Source organism: Hipposideros armiger, unplaced genomic scaffold (assembly GCF_001890085.2).
Source record: "Hipposideros armiger isolate ML-2016 unplaced genomic scaffold, ASM189008v1 scaffold_562, whole genome shotgun sequence".
Lineage (NCBI taxonomy): Eukaryota > Metazoa > Chordata > Mammalia > Chiroptera > Hipposideridae > Hipposideros > Hipposideros armiger.
In genome coordinates this window covers 342444-354353 of record NW_017731912.1, presented here as the reverse complement: position 1 = coordinate 354353, position 11910 = coordinate 342444, and the positions used below count along the sequence as shown (strand labels likewise).

Here is an 11910-nt window from a genome sequence, read left to right as displayed (position 1 = left end):
TTAAACCCTGACTTCAGAAACCACATCACTCTCTTGGAACTTTTTATTTTTTAGCTTGTAGAAATGGCAAAAGTTTAAAAACAAATAATAATAGTATTAATAGTAATAGATTTAAAAAAAAAGATATATGGAATTTTCAATGTATTGATAATCATGCAATATAATGTACTGATAGACATCAGGAAAAATTGCCTTAACAATTTAGAAATTTTGCTTTTAATTTTAGCTAAAATAACATTAGCAATCCATTAAATAAGGCTTTGGTCTCTAGCAAGTAAAAAAGTCAACACAAATAGAATCCATTGTTCACCAGCAGGAGGTTATGGTGTATGTAGGTTGGTGTTTAGGGTAGCAAGTCTAATTCTCCCTCTCTCCATTAAACACTGTCAAAATTCTGGTTCACTGTTTATTTTGTTCAATTAGGTAACTTGTTAAATCTCAATCTGTGACTTCTATGGTCTATATATTCCCATGTGATTTGTCTAAGAATCTATTAATGAGATATGGGGATTTGGGTTGCCACCATGACAACCAAACAGTATAGCTTGTTTGCTATTTCCTAGATACAGAAGCTTGGAAGGTAACATCTTCCCCGCAGATGCTTATTTAATACCGGGACCTGGTAACTGGAAATTTAGATTGAGATTATGTGACTAAATTGTTTACAAGATACATGCAATCTGACAAGCATCCCGCTTAAAGAGACAGTAAAATGTCATGGCCAATACATTATTCTGTGCAGTCTTTTTATTAAAAGGTCTTTTTAAGTATTCTCTGTTATGATATTCCCACAACAATATTACCATTATAATTTTGTCACCCATTCCATAAGAAGAACTTAGTATCTTCCCTTTCGTTAGGTAGATTTTGTTGAGCGAGTGGACATTTTGTGGGGATAATGACAATATTTGTATATTTTTGTACAATTATTTTCTCATCAGTAGGACTATCAACATTTACTGCATGCTATGATGCATAGGATCTGGAAATTTAACTTGGTATAAGAAAAAGATCTTAATCCCATACTGCTTATGATTTAATTGAAGAGACAGTGCATAAGTAAAATGATATGAACAAGATGGTATCATGTGTGCAGTTGAGAGGAAAGTGAGATTATTTTGTTAGGGGGATGAGAGTTTTACCGAATAATTGGGTTTTGGTCATGTTACCTTGAAGCAAGAATGGAAGCACAAGCAGAGAGAATGAATAACAGAGAACATCACAAGGATAAGAAATTCAGGAAACAAATGCCTTGAATGGTGGTAGAAATAATGAGTTAACTTCCGAAGTTAAAGCAGGTTAGGGCTACTAGTCAGAAGTATAATTGGAGAGTTAGGGTGAATGTGTATTTCAGGAACACATTTTGACCAGGTTTATCTTTGTCTTCCATTTATTTACTTCCCACAAAGTCTACGCCATTAAGAATGCATTCTTCCAACTTGGGCCAGTGAAGTGACGTCCTCCACAACTAGACTGAAGAACAAAAGGATAGCAACTTGTCTGTTCCCCTTCCCCCAATTCCCCAATAAAAATCTTTAAAAAAAAAGAATGCACTCTTCTGAATTTGTAACTGTTTTAGATATTTCAAAAGAGAAAAATATATCATGAATAGTTTTCATTACCTGCCTTGTTCAGTTTTCCCATGGACTTTCTAGAACAGTCTATTTCCCTTTCTCCAGCTCTCACTGCCAGATTTTTAATCATCACGGATTCTGCTAAACTTCTTGAATTTACTACTTAATCCAAATTTGGCAATATAAATAAAACTTGATTTCTTGATTTTTTTTTTTGTATACCTTAGCATTGTGACTGTTGGGCAGCTTTGGCTTAAATTTAAGCAGAAAAACAAAAATAAGTTAAAAAAATACACGGTGTACTTAGGATCGACAAAATTAAAAAAATTCTTTAGTTAAATTTCCCAAAGTAAAGAATTGTGCAAAGAAATGTGACCATACAGAAATCTGGAGAGGAAAATCTGTAATGCCAGAGTTGTGAGCTTTTCTTTACAATCACTTTTGACCACCATTTAGGTCACTTTCGGTAATAAAATTCAAAACACCAGTTTATATTTTTAGAAAACGTGTGATATAGAATCTCTCACGGATGCCATCTGTCTCAGACCGTTTAGAAAATTGAGGATCTGCCCCTTTCCCAGATTTTCATGAGGACACTTCAGAAACTTAAAGCATCCTCAACGTCCAGAAGTCCTAGGTCGGTGTCTGATGGGGGACCGAGGCAGCAGTTACGAAAACAAGGACACCGCATCCCAGACGCTGCGGCATAAAGGAGAAGGGGGTGCGGAGTGACTCGAAATGAAGTCCTGGGAGAGGACCGTTCAAAAGCCGGGAAACAGAAAAGAACGGATTCTTAAAACTAGATGTGAGGCCAAGGTCACCCAGGTAGGAGGAGGCAGGGTTTGCAATCACACCCGAGCTCCTGACTTCAAGCCGGCTGTTTCTGCCTGTGCCTCAGGGGCGAGCGTGGTGAGGTCTCTACGGAGGAGACAGATTCGTTACGCCGGCGACCCTGGCGCTGAGCCACTCGACGCGGGAGTCCCAGGGCTCCGCGGCTTGAGGCGCGCGCGGGATCCGGGCCTAGGCGGGTCCCACTCGCCCCGCCCCCTGGAGGCCCCGCCCCCAGGCGCTCCCCCCTCCCAGGCGCGCCGCTCCCAGCCTGCGCCCGGACGCGCGGGGCCGAGTGGCGGGAGCGCGCGCGTTCGCGGCCCCGTCTTGCAGGAGCCCCGCCCTCAGGTGCGTCGAGCTGGAGGCGGCGCCGGGCTTCCGGCGGCGAGCGCTACTCTGGCCGGAGCGTTTTCGGTCCAGCCGCGCTGGGGCGCAGGGGGCCCAGCAGCGGGGACGCGCGCGCGGGTCCGCGCCCTCACACACTTTTCGGAGCGCCGTCCTCTGCCTGGTCTCCGCAGACTGAGCGCGTCCCGGCCTGACGGCACTGCGGCCCGGGCCCGGAGGTGAGGAAAGCCGCTCCTGGGGGATGCGGGGGCCGAGCCGGGGCGGCCAGAGGCGGCCGCAGAGTGAGTGGTGAGAGAGGGGGGGCGGCGTGAGGGGCGCAGGGGGGCGGGGGTCTGAGGTGTGGGGGGCCGCGGGCTTCGGAAGGAGGCCGAGCAGGTGAGCCAAGGAGCACCCGGAGCGCTTCCTCAGCGCGCAGGAGGCGCGCGTGGGGGATGCTGTTGGCTCCTCCCAGGGTGTTGGTTTGTTGATGCCGAGGAGGACCCGCCCGGGACCTGGGACGCGCCGTGGGACGGCCGCGAGGCCGCGTTGGGGTGGACGTGGTCGTTTCATCATGAAGGCGTCGTTAGCGAAGCGCGGAAAGGCTGTGGAAGTCAGTCCCACTCGGAACAGCTGGGTCCTGTTATCCCCCGTTATTCCTGGGGGGGCGGGAAGGGGAGGGGGGCTTCGTGCCGATCATTACCGTGCGCGCTGAAGGGAGTTGGGGGGAGCGGAACACCCCGATTCCGAAAACACACAGGAAACCACTCGCGGCGTGAAAAGATGTCAGCGGTTAGGAAAGCCAGGGCGGCTGGGGGCGTTGATCTGGGTTCTAGGCGACGAGAGCTCGAAGGAGGGTTCCCCCGGGGCTCCTGAGGCGCAGATAATGCCTCTTAAAACACGTACGCCCGCGAGCGTGGAGAGGATCGCGTTTACCTTCCTCAGGGAGGGCGTTCCGAAAGGGAACAGAAGGGGAGGAGAGGGAGGGAGTGTGGGTGTGGGTGAGGGTGTGGGTGTGGGTGGTGGGCGCCCAGCCGAGAGCCGGGCTCGGCATCGGCCCGTTCAGTCCTCGCGACGGCCGCCCTGCGAGGCGGTGAGGCCGGTTAAGGGAGCAGAACAGCCGGCGTCGGGAGCCCCCTGGGAGAGGGAGCGGGAAACAGGCACGTCTTCCTTCGAAGCCCCTCGGCCTTAGCCTTGAGAGCCCCACGCACTCCTGCCGGAGCCGGATCACCCGTGACTGCCGTGGGACGGCGGGGCCGTTTTAAAAAACCCTCCGCCAGGCGAGGCTGCAGAACAAATCGGACACGGCAGCACCAGCTTTTTAAAAATTTTTTTTTTATCCCCAGATATGCTGGGAAACGTATTACAGCAGAAAAGTCTTTGGCCTGAGCCAGTGGGCATCCCAAGGTTGGGTAACCCCCCCCGCCGCCTCCCTGGGGAGCTGTTAACTTGCTTCTTTCATTAAACAACGGGCCTTTCCTGCAAACCTTGCCTCTTTGGTCGGTGCCGTGAGACCACGATCCCCGCCGTGCATAAAGGGATGTGCTGCATCAGCTGGATGGGTTATTCCAGTTGGGCAGAGTTGGGAAATAGGTGGCAACGAGGCTAAGGCACTTATTAAGATCTCAGCTAGCAAATAGGTAGAGCTGAGATTCCAACCCCGGGGGATGCCAGACTCCAAATTCTGGTGCTTTATATTTTGGATCTGCCCCAGAGAGCGATATTACATATTTTTAGGGAAGACTCCATGCAAGAGGAGATTATTAGAGCACTTACGTGCTCTTAGGGTATTTGGATTAAAATCAAACGAACAAGGCATGAAACCTTGAGTATGTGCTGTTTAAGTGTATTTTCCTTCAAATGGGGTTTTAGTTTAAGGGAATCTTACATTCAGGGTAAAAGTAAATTTATTAGTACATTCCATGTTTATTTGCATATCTTTCTTATTCCACACACTAAACTGTGTGCCAAGAGAGTTACCAAGATGAGTACAATTTACAGTCTCTGCCTTTGAGATTGAGAGGATGGTCTTGTAAAATAATTTTGTGATACACTACTAAATGGTAACCTTTACTGGCATATGAGTTAATTGGATTAGAAATAGTTTTAAGCGCTAGCTTTTAGGATCCTGTTATATATAATAAAAGATATGGGTACCATTGCATTGTTATTTTCCCATTTAGCAAGAAATACTGTCATAAAATTTAGGTTAAATCATATTTTAGGTTAAATCATAGTATTTTGTTTTATTATTATACTACCTTCAGTAAATTTTAAAATACTAGAGAAGAGAACATTTATAATTTACCCCTTGTTAAGTTAAAAGGCTTGATTTTATAGTGCTTTTATTAGTTGAGAAGCTAGTGATGTAGCTGGGCAGGGTTTCTTTCAAGTCAGCAGCCAAATATGTTCTTCACCTCTTTTTCCAAGAAATAAATCTTAAATTAAAAATGTAGTTAATATCAGATTCCATTTAAACTTTTATTGCTCAGATTTCTAATGAAAACAGAGTCTTCAGTTTAGGCTGAAATAGCACATTGTATTAGGTTGTCGGAAAAGTCATGATGTATTTTTTCTGTTTCTCGTTGCAAAAATGTGTCATGACTTTTCCGACAACCCAATATAACATTACCTTAAGGAACGGCTATACGTAGGTGGATAGAAAGGATAATGGAAAATTTTGGAAATTTCTGATAGCTTCAGTTTTCTCAGTGAGGGTAGGAATCAGGTCATAATCTGAGGGTGATGCTATGAGTGGAAGCTTTGGAGGTTTGGGGATTGGGGGAGTGAATGAACTAGTGAAATATATAATTGCCAGACAGTTAAACAACCATGCTGAGGTATGAAAAGTCCAGTAGAGGAAATATAGGGTGATATATATGGGTGCACAAAATAAAGGTTTCTAATTTAATTTTGCATGCAAGGTATTTCACAACCCATTTTTATTGCCTGTCTTTACAATCTCATCTGGAACATACACCCACACCCTTTGCCCCAATTGACTCTGCCTATGCCTCTGCCATATTTCAGGTATCCCTGGTCTTTATACAAGTTATGCCTGTTAGAGTGTCTAGCTTTTCCACTCCCTGTTTTCTCTGCCTTGAACTTCCATCCCATTCTTTCCCTTAATTGTTCTTATATTAAGTTTTATCTATCTGCAGAGTCAGTGACAGTGTATAACTTTTTTCTTTTTCTCATTATGTTTGGTGCATAACTCCCTCTGTAAATTTTAAATGTGCCACTTTTCCTCTTCTTTATTTGATCCATAACGGGGGGTCAGCAGACTTTTTCTGTAGAGAGCCAAATAGTAAATACTTTAGGCTTTGCGTCTCTGTTTCAGTTTCTTAACTGCTGTTGTAGCACAAAAGCAGTCACAGACAATATGGAAACAAATGAGCATGGCTGTGTTCCAATAACACTTTATTTATAGACACAATATACATTTCATATAATTTTTACATCACAAAATATTATTCTTTGATTTTTTTTTTTAACCAACAAATAAATGAAAAACACTCTTAACTCAGGGGCTGTACAAAGCAGGCTGGATTTAGTCCCCACCTTCTTTATTGTAGTTTGCAGACCTTTGGTATATAAGGACTCCTAGAAGGCTTTGATAAAGGAGTTTGCAATAAGATACTATTGGTTGTAATACCATTGGTGATAGAGAAACAAAGATAAATAAGTCAGTCTTTTTTTTCAGGAATCCATCTCAAGTTCAAGATTAAGATATGCAAACAAATAAATGATGATACAGTATGTTAGCTACAATTGCAGTTTATTTATTGGATATAGATGTGGAACAAAGGAGTGATTATCAGCTTTGCTGGGGTGGACCAGAAGAACTTCTAACAGCTATCTGTTGGTGGTAGGGAACATTTCAGCTAAAAGCTTTCTGAGAATTAAGCTCTAAGGTGACTGACCACATCTCTTACCAGGAAGCTATTAACATCAGGATGACTCAATTTTTTATTTTATTTTTATTTCTTTATTTGTTGCAGGTATACAAAGCAATGTAATAGACATTTACACCTCTCACAAAGCCATAACCCCCCCCAGTCTACTACCCCTCTGATATTGTATATAGCTATTACAATACCATTGACTATATTCCCTGTGCTGAACTTTACATCCCGTGAATATATATACACACGTATATATCTTTAATTATAGTATTATGTATATAAATATATATGTATATATTTAATTATAGTTGACATTCAGTGCTATTCTACTTCAGCCTCAGTTGTATAGTACAGTGGTCAGGCATCCACACAGTCTATGAAGTGATCCCCCTGATAAGTCCAGTACCCATCTGGTACCCTACATAATCTTTTTTTTTCTTTTAAATGATCGAAACATTATTATTATATACAATGATTATGGGTTTTTTTCCCTGGGAACTTGAAAAATTCAGAAAATCATAAAGGAGAAAAACACTATCCCTAAGCTCATAGGTTACCATTTTTAGTTATTATTTTTTTTAAATTTCACTTTTAAAAACAATGTAATTGGGATTATCCTTTAAATGTAATGTGTGTGTGTATGTGTGTGTGTGTGTGTGTGTGTGTGTGTGTTTTAAAGATTTTATTGGGGAATTGAAGGGAATAATAGCATTGGGGAAGGGGAACAGACAAGTTGCTATCCTTTTGTTCTTCAGTCTAGTTGTGGAGGATGTCGCTTCACTGGCCCATGTTGGTATTGTGATCATTGCACTCTTCCTGGCTGAGGCAGATCGGACGCTGGCCATTGGACAGCTGCTCATGGAGGCTCACGGCAGCTCACACCATCTGTCAGCCGCACACACTGGCTGCCAGCCACTCACAGTAGCTCACGGCAGCCCACTGCAGCCCTACTGCAGCCTATGCCATCGCTGGCGACTCACAGCAGTGCAGCTCCAGGTCAAGCTGTTGTTCACCACCTTAGCTGTAGAGGGTGCAGTGTCACTGGCCCATGTGGGATTCGAACCATCGGCCCTGCTGCTCAGAGTTCGTGCTCCCAAGCCAACTCTTAACCAATGAGCCACTCGGCCGGCCCTGTGTTGTTTTTTATTTAACATTGTATCATAAGTATTTCCCCATGTCCATACATGGTCTTTATCGTGCATTTTATTTATGTATGTATTTATTTTTTAAGGAGGGCAAAGCTCAAAGTGGCCCATGTGGGGATTGAACCGGCAATCTTGGTGTTATCAGCACCACGCTCTAACCAACTGAGCTAACAGCCACCCTGTTTCTGTGCATTTTAAAAGACTGCATATGCTGCTCATGGAGTGATATCTTTGTTGGTATGGTCATTCCCCTGTTATTGGACATTAAGAACCTGGATTGCCTGACTCCAAATTTGCTGCTCCCCCCTCAGTCCCTTGCCCCCATCTGTTTTTATGTCATTTTAGCCTTCTGTTTACATTGATTCAGACATTATTTGTGATAGCTTTAGGAGTGTTAAAAAAAAAAGCCTAATAGTTTCTTATTCATTAGTACCTAATGGCTTTAGTGCTCAGGATTTCCTACATGCCAAGCTCTATTTCAAAGCTGAACATATTTTCATTAAAGCCACAACCTCTCACAACAATAGTAGATGCTGTTATCATTCTCATTATACAGATGAGACCACAGTGGCACAGAGAGGTTATGATAGGTGTCAGAATGCATTCATTTGTATCGAGCAAAACATTTGGCTTATGGAGACATATAAATAGGCATTTATTTTTTCCTCATCCACGTTGAATACGGGCATCTCTTAGCATTCGTTTGGAGGCTCAGGGACGTCAAGACTGGTGTCACTGCAGTCCTCTTCTCCCATGCTTCTTGGTTTTCAAATGGCTGTGACAGCTCTAGACATCACATCCCAATTCAGGGCGGGAAGAGAGTGATACAGATGGTGCTGACCGACCACTTTAGCTTCTTTTATCAGGAAAGCACAGTTTCTTCTCACAACCCCTTCCTCCCCTCAGCAGAATTCCACTCATAAATCACTAGATTTTTATATGACCACTGCCAACTGCAGAAGTGGCGGGAAACTTTTCTAACCTCTAGAGTGAAAGTTGACCGGAAGAGAGGGATTTGGTAATGACTGTTGGGCCATCCAACCAACAGTGGCCACCACAAGATACTTGCCAAGGTCAAGTGTTGGTCTTCTTTGACCCAACTGGCCTATTTTATTCAGGGGCTAACACCCCTCAGCTGGGAATTGCTGTTTCTCACGTCGCTGGCCTAGACTCAAAGTGGCCCAGAGCCTGCCAAACCTCATCTCTCACTGAATATAACACCATCTAACACATGTTAACATTTTTTTTTCAATATTAGTGTCGCCGCAAAGTGCTGTTACAATAAGAAGTGGTTTCATACATTATTTATCTGCAGCGTGTCCACCAAGTCATTCTTTTTCTGGAGAGCTCATTCCTTGGCATTTATAAGCTGAGTAACAAGTCTGCAGCTCATTGGGTTTGGACTTCAGGCTGTGGCAGCGGGAGAGGAGGATCTGGGAGTTGTTTGGGCTGAAACAAGTTGCAGCATCTCTTCTCTCAGCCTTGAGCACATTAATTAAAGTGCCTGGTTACAGGTGAGTAGAACGAGGGGCTGCACAGTGGAAATTCTGAACATGATGGCTGTATGCCACTCCATGAAATTATGGCTTTATCCAATGAGGAGGGGCTCAAAAAGGATCCATCACTTACTAGCACCTTTCAAGTGTGATTATTTCTAGAGCAGAAATCTAAGTAGCAATTCATGAGTGTTTTGTTCAGGGCTGGGACGGTGTAAGGTGAGGGAGGTACCTAGGGTGCAAAATTTAAGGAGGCGTTCACTCATGGTCGTGCAGCTCTTGCATGGCCCTGTTTTTTTTTTTTTTTTTTTTTTGCCCTGATTAGCTAGAATACTTAAAAATTGGAATAATTATTCAACAAAGATTTTTTGATCCCTTTTATGTGCTGGGTGCTGTTCGAGTCACTGGGGATGCAAAAATGAATAAAATGCTCATTACTGTCCTCATGATACTGACATCGAGTAAAGGGAAGGTTTCATATAGAAACTTGGATTTCTAGCTTCTTGAAGTAGCAGAAGAACTGACAGCTCTGGGCTGGCTTTTCTTCACAACAGCCATCCCTTGGATCTGGGGAGCCATTGCCTCCCTTTTAGGTGAGCTTTGTAGTTCATCACACTCCCCACCACTCTTGTTTTTTCTCTTTGGATCCTCTGCGGAGCTCTATGGAGCAGATACACTATTATTATTATTTCCGTTTTTCAGATGAAACTGAGGCTCACAGAGGTAAAGTGTTGGCCTGAGGTCTTCTAGCTATAGAAGGTGAAGTGGGATAGGAAAGGAACCCAGTTCTATGCGACTTCAGAAATTGAGGTTTACGTCACTGTGAAGAGCAGTGATTCAGGTGGCAGGAACACAGAAATATCACCAAGTCAAAACATTCAACCCATATAAGATCAAATTTGAGAGGTGTTACCAGCAGAAAGCAGAAGGCACCCTCAAGCTGAGTTTAATAAACTATTTACAAAGGCATGGGCATAGTGTAGGGAAACCACGAGGCATAGTACAGATCCCCAGATTGGTAACAGTGGGGCTCCATCACCACTCCTAAGCCTTTGGGTGCAGAAGAGGGGGTGGGTTTTACAGGAATTGGGGAGATAGAGATGTGACTGTGGAGAGGGCTGCATTACTTGAGCTGAGACCACCTGATGCAGCCAGCTCCGGAGGTCCCCGTAGGGAGGGAAATTGGAGAAGGAATAAATACCCCAACCTCACCACGTTCTCTCTGCCTTCCCATTGATCTCCTGACAGTGCCAAACACAACTGGAAGTCAGGGCCAGGAGCCCATTGATACATCCCTGTAGGTTCTGGGGACACGAAGCAGGGTGGAAAATAATGAAAATTGCCTCAGGAGGAGCAAATGAAGGCATCCAGCAGAAATGGCAAGTCAAAGCCAAGGGCATTTTAGAGGACAGGTAGTGATGATGGATGGGGGAAGAGATTAAGGTAATGTGAATTCAAGGTCCAACTTTGATGGGGCTGTGGTAGCGTCTCTTCCTCCTCACTCTCTCCTCGGCATCCATGTTTGGCCACCTCGTTTACCAGAAAAATCATTGATTCCATATCAGAGATTCCTCAAGAATGTAACAGGGGGCTTGAGACCTTTGTCTTGATGAGTTTCCAAATGGACAAAAGGCTAAACTATGCAGGTTGGTACTTCCAGTTTTTTCAGAAGCATAGCAGAACACATTATACCCCATGTATAGAAAGTTCTATCTTAAAACATCCTAGACAGGTCTGTTTTTTTCAAATTGAAGTATCATTGACATATAACATATTAGATTCAGGTTTACAACACAATGATTCAATATTTATGTACTACATTGCAAAATGATCACCACAATAATTCTAGTTACCATTTATCACCATGCAAAGTTACAAAAAAATTTTTTTTCTTGTGATGAGAACTTTTAAGATGTACTCTCTCAGCAACTTTCAAATATGCAGTACAATATTAATGACAATAGTCACCATACTGTACACTACATCCCCATGACTTATTTATTTTAAAACTAGAAGTTTGTACCTCTTGATCCTCTTCACCTATTTTGTACACCCCCACATTCCCTCTGGCAACCGCCAGTCTGTTTTCAGTATCTGAGTTTTGGTTTTTGGATTCCACATCTAAGTAAAATCATATAGCATTTGCCTTTCTCTGTTTAACTTATTTCACTTAGCAAAAAACCCTTGAGGTCTAGCCATGTTGCAAATGTGAAGATTTCATTCTTTTTTATGACTGAGTAGTATTCCATTGCATACATGTACCATATCTTCTTTATCCAATCTTCCATTGCTGTTTAAGTTGTTATGTTGTTTCCACATTTTGACTATTGTAAATAATGCTGCAGTGAACATAGGGGTGCATATATCTTTTCAAATTAGTATTTTTGTTTTCTTCAAGTAAATACCCAGAAATGGGATTGCTGAATCATATGGTGCATCTATTCTAAATATTTTGAGGAAACTCCACACCGTTTTGCATAGTGGCTGTACCACTTTACATTCCCACCAACAGTGCACAAGGGTTCCTTTTTCTCCACATCCTTGCCAACACTTGTTATTTCTTATCTTTTTGATAGTAGCCCTTCTGACGAGTGTGATGTGAGATATCATTGTGATTTTGATTTGCATTTTCTTTTCTTTT

The 11910-nt window shown here is 43.1% G+C and overlaps 1 protein-coding gene across 1 annotated transcript in view; it reads left to right on the top strand.

The window, feature by feature from the left end:
- Nucleotides 1–3265: 3265 nt before the first annotated feature.
- Nucleotides 3266–11910, top strand: part of ABCA5 (ATP binding cassette subfamily A member 5) — a 92436-nt gene continuing 83791 nt past the window's right edge. The window contains 1 exon segment of the mRNA XM_019623806.1: nucleotides 3266–3336. Coding sequence (XP_019479351.1) covers nucleotides 3298–3336 — 39 coding nt within the window. The 5' untranslated portion in view covers nucleotides 3266–3297.